Here is a 17,205-nt window from a genome sequence, read left to right on the forward strand (position 1 = left end):
CCATGAAATGGCATAGATCCCAATGCACTCTGGAATGCATCTTATGAGCCAAAAATACAATGTAGTTAAACCCTCATTCACAATGAAAATACCCATAGAACACATGACTTAAAAATAAACAATTTCATTAAGGATGAAATTCAAATAATGCAAAAGAAATAAAAAAATTACAAAAGAGACTCACTACAAGCACTCAAAACCTAGAAAACTAGCCATCACTCTCTCACCCTTATAAAGGCATACACCTGCTCTTTATATAGAGAATAAAAGGGAGAGAGAAATTAAAAAGAATGCAAGGAGGTCCAATCTAGCCGTTGGACCAGCAGTTCACAATCCAACAGCCAACCATCCTCAAGTCAACCAATAGTTGACTTGGGTATAATATATATAGTAACTAGAATATGAGAACTGAAATGAAGTCTGAGATCCAATATGAGTGTTGAATCCTGGATCCTAAAATGGATTTGGAGTTAAATTCAAAAGATGAATCAAGAATTTCCAAGTTTAATTTAAATTTGAAAAAATGAATTGGATCTTTTGAATATACAAATGGATTTCAAAGTCAAATTAGACCTTGGATTTGAAATTTAGAAGATGAATCAAGAATCTCAAAGTTAAATTGAACTTGGAGATTGGATTGGAGTTTTGAATGAATTTTGGAATGTCAAAGTCAAATTTGATTTTTGAAATCTGATTTGAATTTGAATATAAAATGTATTTTGGAATCTCAAAGTTAAATTGAACTTTTGAGATTGAAAATAGAAAAATGAAAGGATGAGTTGGTTTTTACAAGAATTGAAGATTGATTGAAGAAGATATTTACATCACTTGGAGTTTTGGAAAGGAAATTTTGAAAATATGATGTTGCTCTATCCTAAATGATGAATGAATTTGAAGAATTGGATTTTGAAAAGCTATTTCATTCTTTTGATGAATCAAAATAAGATTGAAGACATAATACATCCTTGACTGTGGTCATCGGATGTATTATATAATAATCTATATTTAGATTCAAGTAAAGAATAAAATACATTTGGTGCTTTTATAAAATTTAAGATGAAATGAACTCTCAATATACCCTGACTATGGCCATTGGTATATGTTTTGAGTTAATTTTAAATTAAATTCTGATAAAAGGAGAAAATATTTAAGAAAAATATGAATTTTGAAAACGGATCCAGTGTGGGTCCAATGTTATTTCGTAAAAGATAAAAATGCTAAGTTTTGTCCACACCCTGACTATGGCCATTGATATGGATCATCAACTTAGTATCAATTACCTCTTACGAAACAGTGCACGTGCCATTCGTGTTCCACCATTCGTGAGTTTTTAGAAAATAAAAGGTAAAATGAGATGAAATAAGTAATTTCTAAAGTGTGTGCATGCTTATGCATTCTATTCTAAGACAAGGAACATAAATTTTCATTATATCTAGCTATTACAATCATTGAAATCTGAAATTAAAATTGTAAGACTCCCTAACTTAGGATGGAAAGTACCATTGTTATACGTTTCCTGCAAAAACCAGAGTTTAGCATAGGACAAATTTGCAAAAATACTAAGAATGATGGAAAACATGAAGTAAAATCTAAATATTATGCTTATACTGAATGGAAAATGCACAGATAAATATATTTACTTAAATGGAGATGCTATGTAAATAATAAAATATATGCTGGGATGATGTATTGAGTGAATGCTAAAATATTGGAATTTTAAACACTTTTTTTGCAAATCCAACCATGTGGATGTGCTTGGCATGGTGAATTTGCTAGGAATCAACCATTGGATCATGTATTTTTGATGAAAAAATATGATTTTTGTCTTGAATATTTATGAAGACTATGAGCCATTGATTTTAAAGCCTTAAAAAAATCTCATTTATGCATCAAAATCGGATGATTCAAGAATGAGTTCTTATAAAACCAAGCTTGCAGATCACATCTTTAGGGTTAGATTCAAGAGAAAAGAACAAAAAATCCATGAAAATCGCGGTTCACACATTAGTTCTCATATTCTAGTGATTCTCTCTATATATATAATATACACGTATATACATATATAATATTATATACATATCTTAACAAAACTTTGAATTGATTTTCATTGCTAAACAAGATTTGTTGAGTAACACAATTTCCAATAAACTCAAAGAAGGTAATATCAAAACCAAAAGTGACATGCGTATAATTAAAAGAACAATCAAATCCATAAGAGTTGTAGTTAATTGCTTTTTGAAACAATTGTGAAAATCCAATAACTTTTTGAAGGAGATTGTAAAAGCATATTGAATAACAATAAAACTTTGTGATTTAGGAAAAATCAACAATTTTAGAAAATATGAAAGTTGGAATATGTTATTTGACTTACAAGATTTACTTATCAATTACCTAATTAAAAAGATTAAGCATTCAAAACAAAATTCTAAATCGCTAAATCAGTTACTTACAATAACTAATTTATCAAAATTGTAAGAATCATCATCATCAACTAAGTCAAGAAATATTACTTGATCCTAATTATCAAACAATAATACGTGCAAAACTAATTTAAGAAATCTAACTCTAATTTTTTAAACCATAATTAAACTACTCATAAGACTAATTTAAGAAAAATCTAATTATGAAAAGTATAATTAATCACTTATAAGAAAATAACCTAATTACCAAAACTATAACTAATTACTTGCCTAAACAATGGGAGCTTCACATGTGGCTCTGACACTTATGCTCCTTAACTCCTCTTCCCTCCTTCCTCTTTTCATTTTTGTATCCCCTAGGGGTGTTTATATGGAGAGCTAACACGATAAAGTGGGAGGGGTAGGTTAGTTTGTAATAGAAAAAAACTACAAATTTGCTCATGTGCAAAATTACAAAGTTGCAAGTAAACGTCCTCATTTACATTTATTTTATTTTCATTCTTTGTTTACTTAAAACATTACATGTAAATAAGCAAATAATTCCCTATTTGAACCTATTAAAAAAAATAAAAATTCAAATTCCTGAAGAATAAAAAGTCAAATTCAGGCCCATTACAAATTTCAAAATTTTACTGATGGGTCAAAAATTGTATTTCTTTAAATCATAGACTTTTATTTGGTTTTATATTTTTTAAAATTCTATTTTAACATGTTATTACTTTGTTTCAAAAGTTCAGGAAAAATTCCTCTTAATTTAATTATTAAAAAGTATTTTCTCGTTATGGGCACCTTTTACATCACTTGGACAGATAAGGACCCAGGAAAACAAAATGGCATTTACTCATGCAAAATCTTAACTTTTATATAAATTGTCTTTTTTGAAGTGAAATAATTGGGGAAGATAGGGTGTTATGTTACAAAAATACTAGAACAAAAGGTCACCTAAATGTCATGATATGTAGCAATACCTATATTTTAGTTGGTAATTTACGTAAGCTGGGTTTTAAGTTGTATCGCTGTATATTGCATTTTAGTGTTGATATATATACAACATTGGCAATGGTGTGAATGTCTTTCCTTTTTCCCTTGATTTCCTTTAAAATGGTTTAATATGGTAAGTTGGACTTGGTTTACTACTATAAAGTATAAACTCTTATTCAACAGTTCATAAGGATAATAAGCTATGTCACATGGGTGCGGGTGCGACACGGGTGCGGTGCAATTTCAAAAAATTTGGACACGGGGACTCGGCTATATATATATATATATGACTCGATCAAAGTTGTGCCCATTAGGGGGACAGGTGATGAGTTGTGAAGCCTGATTCAGGGTTTTTTTCCTTACAGGAGGGGTTTTTTTCCTTAAATTCTGTAGCCCAGAAATTGAAAAAAAAAATAAAAAATGGACCAAAATGACCCTGAGTGCGTTGACCGCACCCAGGGTTGGGTTGACCGAGTCCGAGCCGCACCTGTGTCCACACCCGTGTCGGTGCGTGTCGACGCGGGTGCGTCGACCTTGGAGCCGAGTCCGTGTGACATAGATAATAAGTCAGTTTTTTGGGATTTATCTCGGTTAGTTATTTTCTTGTGTGTGGGCACACAACTAGATCTTATGATTGACATCCATAATTAGTGGAACACTATTATATTATTTATTGCATGGAACTGAGCAATCAATTTCCTCTTTTTGTAGCATATTCCAAAGTCCTTAAAAAAAGTGTAGTTCCTTGTTATTGTTTGCAACACATGTTTGTCTCTATATATGATTAGTTTCTTTCTGGCTCATCATAGTATGAGTTTATGCCAGTGTTTTAGAACTTTGATACTTCCTGGTGAGACATTTGGAGAAAACAGTCTGTTTTCAAATTTTTCTTTATGTGGTTATCATGCTTGATGTCTGTTGTTTCTTGTTCAGTTATTTACTTGGTCATTTTTTATTTTTTTTAGATCATCACTGGTTCTGAAGATGGAACAGTGAAGCTTTGGGGTGAGTATTAGTTATAGACTTTTTGTTGGTATTTGCATCTTTCTGCTTAGTTGGTTTTCCAATTTCTCTTCCAATGGTGTGGGGTGTTCTATTGTCTTTTCTTGGTATTTTGGATCTTGCTGCTTAGTTGGTTTTCCTATTTCTCTATGCATACCACTCTATGTATGTATGTTTCCTGTTGCTACTCACGATAATGGATTACATTTCTTTCTTTTGATTGTCATGTTGATGGCAATATATGGAACTATTTATGTGATGTATTACCCTCCACAGATAGGCATTTACTTTTTACCATTCAACTTTTGGCATTTTTGGTCGGTGCAACATGTCTCTCCCTTTGTTATAGTCATGGAATAAATGACTTAAATCACAAAATGGGCTTTTGATCAAGAACAAGACCTTATTAGAACTGTCCATATCACATCCTGGATGTGGTGAAACAGGATGAACTTGAGATGGTATTTTTTGTACATGTATTTATCTTGAATATATTAACCGTTTCTTTCTTTTCCAATTGCCTGGTAAGTCGAGTTTAGACCTTCAACCTAGCTCAAGACTTGTAAATTAACAAACTTGTCTTTTATTTATGATCAGATAGAGAAATGATGTTATTTGTAAGGTTTAAGATAGTGAAGTGGGAGAAAAGTGAAGTGGAGGAAAAGGAAAAGATGACTTTGAGGGAGATAGAGATTATTTATTCTAGAAATAGGAAGAGGAGAAATTGATTGGGTAGGAATTGAATCACATTTGTAATTTTGTCCTTTGATATGTGTGTTCTCGCCAAGCAGTTTTTTTTTAAGGGTTAACTATTTTTGAGAAAGCAAAAGTGAACTAAGAAAGAAGAATATCATATTCAAAGATGCTTTCTTGTGGAGGGTCATTTATTATGTAATTTTTCCCTTTGTGAAATGCGTCAGCATCACTGCTCTTCGTGGCCTTTCTTTAAGGAAGATATTTTATAGGGAAAATTCCATTTAGGGGCCTACCTTTTGCCATTAATCCTTGTTAAAATGTAAAAAATGTAATATATATAATAATAATAAAATTATATTATATTATTTATATATATATATATTTTTTACTCTTCTTTTTCTTTATTTTTTCTGTTTTATTATCTAGTTCAAATAGAACTAGATTAAATAAACTAGTCAAGTCTTAGTCAAGACTTGACTAGATAGAGAGTCGTTGGACTCTAGTCCAACGACTGTATTTAGAGTCGTTGGACTAGGTCCAACGACTCTATGGAGTCTTCTCCTCCTCCTCTTCTCGTGTGTGTATAAATAGGGGTGATTCCCCTCTCTTATGTATCAATGCTTCTTAAGCATTTTGTGTATGAATAAAATATAATTTATTTTTTGATTGTTCTTCCATTTATACCTTTTTAAGGGTCATGCTTGTAATGATCCCAACTCATACCCTTTGAAAATACAATTTTTTTTTAAAACCATTGCAAAAATCTTCCTAGAGACCTGGGGCCTTTACAATTCTACTCACAATTGGATAACGAACTAAACCACTAGGGATATTACATTTATCATCCACACCATAGCAAACCAAAATTTTATTAATTAAGAAATGTATTGAGACAATTGCATAAGCAAATCAGAGTGCATAGACATTTAAATGTAAAGAAGAAGTAAAGAAAAACAGAGTCATGTTGTTTATCTGTGAAGTTGTTTAGCAAATGTGTAGCACTCGTAGCTCTCCTAGAAGCGAGTTACTTCATTGATCCCCTGAGGCTGCGAAAAACACCAAAAGTATGGTGTCAAAATCCTCCAAGAAATTTTGTGTATGAATCCCTCTAATGAATCAAAATAAGATTCATGTAATATTTTAGAGGAAAACAATTATGACAAATTTATAATTCAATTAAGCATTCATGTAATAAAGAACAATTATTAAACATGAGAGAACATTTAATAAATAGCAAGAATCACAAATTAAGCAATACAATCATTTAACATGCATTAGGGAACATCATGCATTCACTAGCATGTAACAATTTAGGAAACGAGTAAATATGCATGATCTAATTCCAAATAAGAAAATGCATGATTTCTGTGCACATGCATGAATACTTTATTATCTTTAATCAAGTTCTCTTTTTATATGCATGCTCCTATTAGAATGCACACAATTTAAGTTCTTCTTTTTATTACCGTTGCCTGCGGATACACCAAACAGGTAAAATTTTCCGAGGTAAAGTAGGGTTCTTAGGGTAACTTAGCACACAAATTGTATTTTATTACTGGGTTCCAAACTTAGCCCTCGACCGAATCACCTTCGGAACATTAGACCTTCACATCTAATATTGGGACGCTAAAGACTTCCACATCCAATAATGTCACTTTCTTGGCATACCAAAACAACAGTTGTGTCTACACACCACTCCCAGGTAAAGTGACAGACTCTCCCTAAAATCGTGGTCAGGAGAAAGAACTTCAATATCGGGTTCAGGAGTAATCAATAATGCACACAGAGTTTTTCTATCCTCGTGGTCCTCCAAAACTGAAACTTTAAGATTCTCATTCTAACGACGGGAGATCTCAGAACGTATATTACACTGTTTTTTTCTTTTCTTTATCTTGTTATTAAAGGCCAATTATTTAGTTTGCAATTCAACATGCAAAAGCAAAGGCACAAGCTCACATATTCCCCCGCGAGAACCATCAAGGGACTACCGCTCGCGGAAAAGCATAGAACAGTGCAACACCATTAATGTGATTTTTTGGGATGCATTATAAACAAGTAAAGAATGAGCAAACCAAAGCTCAGGGCTCACCAAGCCTACGATGATTCATTTAGATCATCAATGCATCATACGCAAAAACCATAGTGACATGCCATATATGCAATAGAGTCACATGCTCTCCAATGCGCATCCACATATGCCAATTTAACAATGAGCAAGGACTACAACAGTCATATGCACGTGTCCACACTATTCATGTGCATGTATTCATGTACTCATGACACACATGCTTTTTATTCAATACCCATATTCATATTAAAGCATGATTCCTTTTAATGCATGTGTGCATGTCAAATGCATATGCATGCCATTATGCACGTGCAAAGCCTATCTATCTCACATATGCATGTGCACATTAAAACCACCTTGCATTAACACTTTAATTAGGCATGAGGTACTAAGGTGCAAGCATCCAAAACTTTTACTCTTCTATATGCACAAAGTCATGTCTAATGCACATAACCAGCTTGGAAATTTACATGCAAACTTAACATGCCATTTTCAGATTTAATGAAACATATTATATGGGCATCAATGAAATTCACAAGGTAGCCACCTGTACATGACAACCCTATGTAATTTTTTTTTAACACCTATGACCCAGCCGACCCGGTCGGCTGGGTCTGGCACACAACCAAACCCACCCAGCCAACCCAGTCGGCTGGGTCAGTTTCTCAGCCCAGCCGGCTGGGGCTGACTGCTCATGGCTCAGTCGGCTGTAGCCCAAATAGTTAAAAGAAAACTGTTTTTTTAAAGGTTCACACCCAGCCGACCTAGACGACTGGGGTTCCAACCAGGCCTAGCCGACCCTGGCCGGGCCTGGCAGTGGACTGCCAAGCCTGCCCAAGGGATGGACTGGGCCTGACAGGTCCCTGCCAGCCCAGGCTAGCTGAGCCAGCCCATGCACATTATATATATATATATATATATATATATATATATATATATATATATATATATATATATATATATATATATATATATAAAATGCTGCGATGTATGGTAAACATCCATATATACATATTCAATTTGACATGCCGACTTCAGCCTTATAAATCTATTTCACACTCATGGCCACACTCAGCATGCTTGTAGATGGAATTTTTCTTGTCTAAGTATAAATACCTTGATCAAGTGTACTAAGGTCCATAACTCAGAACATGGTCATACAATACATATCTTTTAGTACCACAACAGCAAACATTTTCATTTTTGGTGAGCACATATGAAAAATAACTTAAACATATGTATGCACATCTCGATTTTACGATCAACTCTTACATAAACCCCTCTACACAACCCATTGTCATGAAATATACCTTTAAACATACCATCATATCATGGTAAAAAAATTGTTTTAATATAAAAATACATCCACATATATTTTATTCCACAATAACCTTCAAAAAGAGGAAAATACATTGATTTCAACCATGGATCTTAGAGTAAATAATCAAGATTACTCTTTTTCATGGATTTTCATGTAAAATATTGCATGAAATACCGATCCATGCTTTTTTTCTCATTCGAAACAAAAGAGGAACCCGTACCTTTGCGTGAATCGAGAAAAAAAAACAAAATCAATGGTGGGAAACACGGATAATAGAAGAAGGAAACCCTCTTTCTTCTTCCTCTCATTTTTCCTCTTTCTCTTTTTTTCTCTCCCTTCCTCTCTTTCCCCTTTTTCTTTCTCTTTCTTTCTTTTTTTTTCTCTCTCTTTTTGATCTATTTATAAAGTTCTAGATGGGCTAGTGAAGAGAGTGCAGCCCCAGCTGGAATTCTCTTCTCTCTCACCCACTTTCCCGAATTTTTTGAAACTTTTCAAGTGTTGACTTTTCAAAGTTAAGTGTTTTTAAAAGTCTTTCTTAAAACTTCTAAGGCATGAACAAGGGCTCTATAAAGAGTCCTAAACTCTCTAAAAATAAATCTCATAATTAATTAAAATTAATTAATTAATTATTATTTATTAATAAATAAATACCTAGAAGCTTTCAAAAATCATATGATTGAACTGAACACTTCTAAAGTGATTTTATATGGGTTTAAGGGCTCTACTTAGAGTCCTAAACAATTGTCAAATTAAATTTTTGGAATTACATTAAATTAATTAATTAATTAATGTTAAATATTAAAAAAAATCCAGAAACTTTCAAAAATTACCAAATTAACCTAGGAGGCTTCTTAACATTAATAAACCCTAATTTAAAGGTTTCTAATGAATTTAAAGTTGGCAAAATCGTTGGGCATGGATTTAGATATGGATTCGGATCCAAGATCCAAATCCATCTCAAAAATCCAAATGGGTCTTGGGTTGGATCAATACCAGATTAATATGGGTCTTGGGTAGAGCCCAAATTCATATTAATTTGGATCAAATCCATCAGATCTGGTCCGATCTGAATCTTGACCCGAACCAACAAACTGCTCTATTTTTAAAAAAATGTGATTTTTGAGCCAACCGTTGCCCGAATCAAGGAAAATAAAATATCGTTGCGCTCAGAATTTTGATACGCATCCATCGACATATTACATGAATATCAAGTTCTGAATTTCACCCTAAAATAACCTGAATTTTGCTTGAATTTCGCTTGAATTTAAAGGTAAAAAATAAAACTTTTTCTCACGTTTGGCTCATTTAGGCCTTGACAAACAGACCTGGGCCAAGCCCAAACTCAAAAGTATCGGTTTAATATCGAGGTTCCAATGATTTTTCTCTCAGACTTAGCCAAATTTTTTAAAATGTCAAATTTAACTAAGGGTGAAAATACACGATATTACAATGCTTGTAGTGTCTCCAATAGACACCTCTTTGTGAGTTCTTCGTGCATTTGTGGAAGACCACCATTTGATTACAATCCCAAATATGGGCCTCACGTTTTTGAAATTCCAAATATGGGCCAAACTTTTCCTGAAAACAGTCAAATAGAGACCTCATATCAATATCTATCATCTTGGAAAACATGATTTCTTTTTGGTTTCTTGTGTTGTCCTTTGGAAATTGAAAAGTACTCATTCATCCTCATAAAAAAGGAAAAGTAAAGAGTTTGAACTCTTAATGATGAAGGCCACTCTTGTAATTTGACTTGTGATTTAACCTGAGTTAAAGGACAATAATAAATGCAGGTCTTTATTTGGCACTTTCCAGGAAAAAGAAGATGATATTTGGAATTTCGGAAATGTGATGCCTATATTTGGAATTAATGACAATTTTTTGGCCCCTAAATGGAAATTTCCCTATTTTATATATGCTCATAGATCCCTCTGATATATTGTGGAGCTTTACATCTATGTTGTGAGATACCTTTCAGGTGGGGAAGTTTTTTATGGCAGTGTGACATGCAAAAGCGAATTCTTTAATTAGTCTAATTTACTTTTACATACTTTTTTGTCTTTTCTGTCTCCATTTATTTGATTCGCTGTCTTGTAGACTGTAGAAGTGGTAAATGTGCTCAAGTTATAGATCCATCAACGAGCCTGGCCGTACCAAAGGGAAATAAGCGAGCCTTCTCGTGGATTAGCTGCATAGCTATTGATACTAGTGAAAGCTGGTTGGTATGTGCTTCCATATTTCATATGGTACCGTTCTGACGGAACATACATCGTGTCTGTCTTGAGGGTTGCTTGTCTTTTCCTTTTACCATATTATAATAATTGCAGATGAGTATCCAAGTCTTTTAATCGCTCTTGATGTGTTAATGGTTGCCTTGTAGATGCACTTTTATAAATTTATCTTTCTTGAAATGATGATGAAAACTAATTAAGAACTGATGTACATGAAACAGCCTAAGCAACAAATGAAATGAGAAATTGGAAAATTGTCAACCTCCATTGAACTAGGTACTAACACAATGAGATGAGATATTACACATTACACCTCGAACAAACACCTCCACCATTCCCCTCTAACTTGCAAATCACCCAAAGCCTGCCTCTGAACCTACTGCAAATTCAATCCATTCTGTTCATTTCATTTATAAGACTTGGAAATGTAATCCCTTTAATTTATTGAATCATTGATAAAATAACTAAACTATTAAAATAAGACTAACTCAAGTTTCTGAATAATTTCAACTGACTTTTTATGCAGATGATAAGTAAAAAAGCAGTAGGAACTAGAACGAAGCCAGATTCTGTCCTCTCAAATCTGTAATATCCTTGTCTGAGAATAACGTATCTGATTGTGATGTGATTTTGTGATAGGAAACAAACACATATTTATGAGGATATATAATGATAGTTTCTTTTAGCATTGTGGGAGTGGTTCAGTCCTTGTCCATTGCGCCTTCTAACACCTACAAGAAAACTATTAGGATGATGAACTCCAGGTCATCTTTATGCAAGACCCAACCAACCTAGGTGAATGCATGCGAACTTGATTTGATTTTTTCTCCTCATACATGGCCATCTGATCACTAAACAAGTCATTGTATGCTTTTCATTGTTGAAATAATTTCAGAGCAAGTAATCCCTTATTTCATTACCGGTTGTTTCATGGATCCCATGTTCTTGTTCCATCAATTATTTTTATTCTTTGATCTCATTTGAATCATGATATTAACAAACGAGAAATATACTCTGTATATGGAAATTTCAATCATGATTAGGCATGGGAAAATGGGATGAGTTTGTGTCCATTTATGTAATATCAATTAGTTTCTTATATTCTATCCCAATTTATTGTTAAAAGGTGATCGAATATTACCGTCTTTGCATTAATAAATGCCCCTTTCTCCCTCTCTCTAATCAGGCAAAGGGAAAGATTCATTGTACTGGGCAGAATAGTAGCAAGAGTTTGATGACAAGAATCGTCCAAGGAATCAATGCTTAAATCTCGTCCTTCTCCAAGCCTCCCAATCATAGTCACAAATCTTTGTTTCAATAATGACCAGAGGCTTTGAGTTACTACAGAAGTAGTGCCTACTATGTTTAAGTCACATGCTACCATGTCAACTTAGCCATCTATCTATAATGTGTGGCCCATTGCCTACATGTATAACTCATTCACTCTTCAAGGTAAAGCATGTTATGCCAAGAGTTTCAACCATATGCACACAATTATTGCCAAACTGTTAGAAAGAGAGCCTTCATCTCTTGACCCCTTTTACAGAGATGGGGACTTTACTGGGAATCATTTGTACAATGGTATACCAACTGGTAGGGCAGTAAGATTAGTTTGGTTTGGGCCCAAGATAGCTAAGTGGGCCAAGATAAGTTTGGGATACAATTCTTTTTAATGTCTACTCAGATGTGTATAGAAATGGTCATTCAAGATGGGCTCCATCTAGGTTAGACTGGGCTAGGCTAATGTGATGACATATCGCGCTGGGCTAGGCTCTTTCATGTTCAATCCAAGCCTACTCTCAGCCCAGCTTGACATCTACCCATAACTGTAATACAGACATGAATGTCCTAAATGAATCTCTGTGAAAACGTTATGAACTATGTGGCCAAATGCACTGAAAGTTGCCTAGGCACCTCAATCTGTCACAAATATCGATGATATTTTTATTTTTTCATAATAAAAAAAGGTAAGATCATGATTTAAAATCACCTCTTTGATATGTCATGATATTATAGTTTTTAGTTTTATTTTCTATTTTAATGTTAATAAATAATTTCTAGTTTTAAATTTATATACCAATATTTTCCTGCTATTTTCCTAAGACAGAAAAAATTATAAATTTATCATGTTCTTTTTCAAGATTTTCCTTGCCAAGAAGATCTCAATACCAAGATTTGTGACTGTAGTTAGTACTCAAGGGGGCCACCATTGTGGTGATTTGCTTTCTTTGTGGAATGAGGACCTCATTGTCTTTGGCATGCCTTGATCAAGACCTGGTAATTATCTTGAAAAGTTTTTAAATTAATATTTTTCTCAAAATATATTTTTATTATTCTAGTGCCAAAACAAGCTAACTCACTGGATGAAATTTGTTGACCCTAACAACTTAGAATATAAAAAATTGTATCTTGTATGATTTTTAAATAAATGTGTAACTAATAAAAGAAGTTGTATTTACTAAATAAGACCCCACATTGGAATTTAACCTGTACTTGGGAATCAAAATCTCATATAGACACACAAACCTTAACTAAGTTTGTGTTATGTGAAAAACAAAATCCAAGATCCCCAATTCTTTGCACTCTTTGAAATAATGTTCATCTTCCTATCTTATTCTTTTTCATTGTAGCATTGTAGGTATATAGGTAGATAGAGACCATTCTCGTAAAAGTAATGGATCAAAATGGACTTTAGCTAAATGAACACAAAGAAAGAGAATAGAAAATATTGTTCGCTAGGTGCTTGGTGCTTTTGACTGCGTAGGTTTTACACAATTGGCCAATTTTATTGATCACTTCTGTTCATTTGAATTATTGCTGATCTTATGGTGGTTATCCAACTAATTATTATTACTTTATTTTGTTATGTAGGTTTGCGGAGGTGGTGATTGTTTATCCCTTTGGAGCCTTCCAGCTTCTGAGTGTATTTTAAGATTTGAAACACATTCTCCAATTCAAGATGTACTCTTTGACAATAACCAGGTATTTTGTGAACTTTTGCTTTAAAAATGACCTTTAGTTGCTTGGCCGGTGCTTAACCAACTGGTCATTTTCATCTAGCTAATTGATTAGTCTTCTTGCCCCCACGTTTGCCTAGATAGAATGATGTTTTTCATCTATTGAATGTGTTTTAAGCTTTTGTTAGGGATTTTTTATGACATTGTTGTATATTTGATCATCCAATATATGCTATTTTTTGTGATCCATTACATTGTTTGAATTTTGGAAAGTGTTTTAGGAATTGCTACCCAGTCCCTGTGCTCTTTGATCATCCAATATATGCTATTTTTGTGTTCCATTACATTGTTTGAATTTTGGAAAGTGTAGGAATTGCCACCTAGTCCCTGTGCTCGACACAACTTGCTCACGATGTTACTAGTTAGGTTCCCTAGTCCTAGGAGAATGAAATTTTTATGTTAATTATTAACTAGACGAGTTCTTTCATTTTGAATCTTAAGATTGTTAAATGTACATATTATTATGTTGTATATAGTCTTCTGTACATACATTATATATGTACATGTGTATACATACCCATGTATATGTATATGTACATATATATTGTTTTTTATTTGTTGTTTGGGTAGAATAGGAATTATTTTTATTTTTCATTTATTCTTTTTTGTATTTTTTTGTAGTAGTCAACTTGGGTTGACCAGCCGTTAGACTAGTCTAAGGTCCTTTTGGCCTCCATCTTTTGTATTTTTAGTGCATCTTTTGTGCATTTTATGAGTGATTAATAAAGTTAATGTTTTCCATTTGTACGAGTGCTCTCTTTCCCTTAGTGGCTTGTGCTATTGGCCCTATTGGCTTGTGTTTATGCCCGTAGTGGCTTTGTGTGTGCATCCTTCTTGCTTCATTACATGGTATCAGAGCCACATGCTCTTGGGTCTTGAAGATTTTGAGATCGAGGTGCTTGTGTGATCGTGAAGCTTGCGGATCGTGTGCTTGTGGATTGCGTGCTCGTGCTTCCTTTATTATCTTCTTTTCTTTGTGCTCATCTCTTTGCCATCATGAAAAACAAGGAGGCTTATAGCTGTCATTCTTGTGAAGCGTAACGACACCAACTACCTTGTGTGGGCATCCATTGTGAAGCACCATATATGGGGCACATGTCTACGGGGGCTAGCGGATGGTGTCGAGAAGGAACCTAAATTAGTTCTCACCAAGACTGATAACGGGAAGGAGGTGGCTCTGCAAGGAGAAGAATCATAGCAGATTATGAAAAGAAGTGGAAGGAATGAAAGATGGACCATTCAAAAATTATGTCATGGCTCGTAAATAGTGTGGACATCAACAAGTGCTCGAGTGAGACTAAGTTTGATTGCACCAATGAAGCTTGTAAATACCTTCATGATATGTATTCCCTAAAGGATATTACACATATATGCAATTTCTATGACAAAGTGAGAACGATGGCACAAGAGGATACAAGCATCGTGAATATCACAACACTATGTCCCTTTTTTGGGATGAACTTGCTCTTTTGGACATTCAACTTGGTGAGAAGCAAATTCAAATAAAGCACTTATATCAATTTATAAATGGTCTTAGGCCCGAGTTTGAGACCACCGAATCCGCTATACTTCATATGAGTATTCCTACTATTGTTGAAACATTTGAAGAGTTGACTATGGAAGAGAATAGACTTAAGAAGAATGCCTCCAAGAACGAGGACACAATGTTGGCAATATCTAGACCAGGATCCAACACTCATCTTTACAAGCCACCACATCTTGGAAAAACTTTCAATGAACATGAGAACAAGAAGAAAATAATGTCACTTTTGTAATGAATCAGGTCACATAAAGTCATTTTGCCCAAAGAGGAGAGATGAGAAGAAAGAAGAATGAAAGTGACTTCCATAAGACCCTCATATGAGAAGGGTGACGATGAAGGCTCTGAATGCATTAGATCAATGTCACTCTCTCAATTAGTGGAGGCCGCCCTACAACCAATTCTCAAAAGTCAAGCCTCTTCACTCTTGGGTGTCGTGGTTTCCACTCATTATGTTCCCGATAAGTCTTCTTGGAATATTGATTCTAGAGCATCATTTCATATGACCCCAAATGCATCTATTATATCTAAATGTCAATTCAATTTAAATGACTCATGTGCCTCCACCACCGATGGAACAACTCTTAAAATTCATAGTTTGGAATTTTAAAAAAAAAATCTAAAAATACTCAAAAGTTTCATGTTCCAAATATTAGAGTAGTGCCCAAACTAAATTTAAATCCTTTCTCGATTTCATAAATCTCGGACCATGGATGTAAGATCACCTTCTCACCTAGTGATTATTTGGTGCAGGATCTCCACTAAAATAGGCTGATTGGGCGAGGCCATAGGAGAGGAGATGTTTACTTCATGGACTCTCTATGCTTACCAAACAAATCTTTTTATAATTATGTTGAAAAGAAAGACAAAAACTTGGCCTAGGAGACTAAGACATAAGTCACATAACATTGCTTTATTTGTTAAGACTTTTGATGTAGGTATTGTTATTCTCTTTCTATCATCACTGTTGGAGACAAACATGGAGTTGATTATATTAAAGTTTTTAAGAAAATTTTTGAAATGCCCGATATTGGTTTTCTTAAATAGTTTTTTTGGAATTGAGGTTGCTTATTCTACCTATGGATATTTATTGACTCAAATTAAAGTTTGCAACTGAGATTATTGACAAATTTGAAATTTCGAATGAAAAGACTCGACATTCCAGAAGTCATTAATGTTAAAATGAAGATTGATGATGGAACATCTTTGGAGGATCAGATGTCATATCGCCAGATGATTGGATCTCTCATATATTTATTAATCATCGACCAAATATTTTTCATGCAGTTCACACAACGATTCAATTCCAACATTCTCTCACCACAGTGTATATGAGTATTATGATGAAGATTCTTAGATGTATTAAAAATAATAATTTTAAATTACTTTTATTATCCTCTTTTTAACTCTTAGATTTATTGCTTAATGATCATCCTTCAACCATTGGATTTTCTGTCTTTTTAGGTGACTCCTTGGTTTCCCAAAAGTACAAAAGCAATAGAAGGTGTCACTCTCATTCAACTAAAGCTTAATATAGAGACACAATAACTACAACTTTGGAGATAGTCTAGTTGAGGCGATTATTTAAAGACATGGGTATAATTATGTTGTAACAACAAAAGCACTGTTTATATTGTTGGTAGTGACCACGGACTCGGCTAAAAGGTCAACGCACCCGCGTCGACACACCCCGACACGGGTGCGGCTTCAGACACAGGGCGGACACGGTCAACTAAGTGTCAGACTTGGTCAACGCACCGGGGCCGAGTTCGTCTACATTTTGGACTCGGTCAACTTTGACCGAGTCTATTTTTGTCCATTTATTAAAATTAATTTGGACTTTTGTTGGGTCCGGATCCGAACCCGACCCGGATCCAACATGGTATCAGGGTCGGATCTTATTATATATATATATAGTCGTGTCCCTGT

General features: G+C 33.9%; 1 protein-coding gene across 2 annotated transcripts in view; it reads left to right on the forward strand.

Annotated features, from left to right (window-relative positions):
* Positions 1-17,205, forward strand: part of DWA1 (DWD (DDB1-binding WD40 protein) hypersensitive to ABA 1) — a 91,110-nt gene that overhangs the window by 37,487 nt on the left and 36,418 nt on the right. For both annotated transcript variants that reach the window (XM_089989553.1, XM_089989554.1), the window contains exons 9-11: positions 4,367-4,406; positions 10,586-10,710; positions 13,591-13,701. In XM_089989553.1, the coding sequence (XP_089845679.1) occupies positions 4,367-4,406; positions 10,586-10,710; positions 13,591-13,701 (276 nt within the window). The remainder of the gene's footprint in view (positions 1-4,366; positions 4,407-10,585; positions 10,711-13,590; positions 13,702-17,205) is intronic.

The sequence above is a fragment of the Nuphar pumila genome, chromosome 15, assembly GCF_984573655.1.
Source record: "Nuphar pumila chromosome 15, dmNupPumi1.hap1.1, whole genome shotgun sequence".
In the NCBI taxonomy this organism is placed as follows: domain Eukaryota; kingdom Viridiplantae; phylum Streptophyta; class Magnoliopsida; order Nymphaeales; family Nymphaeaceae; genus Nuphar; species Nuphar pumila.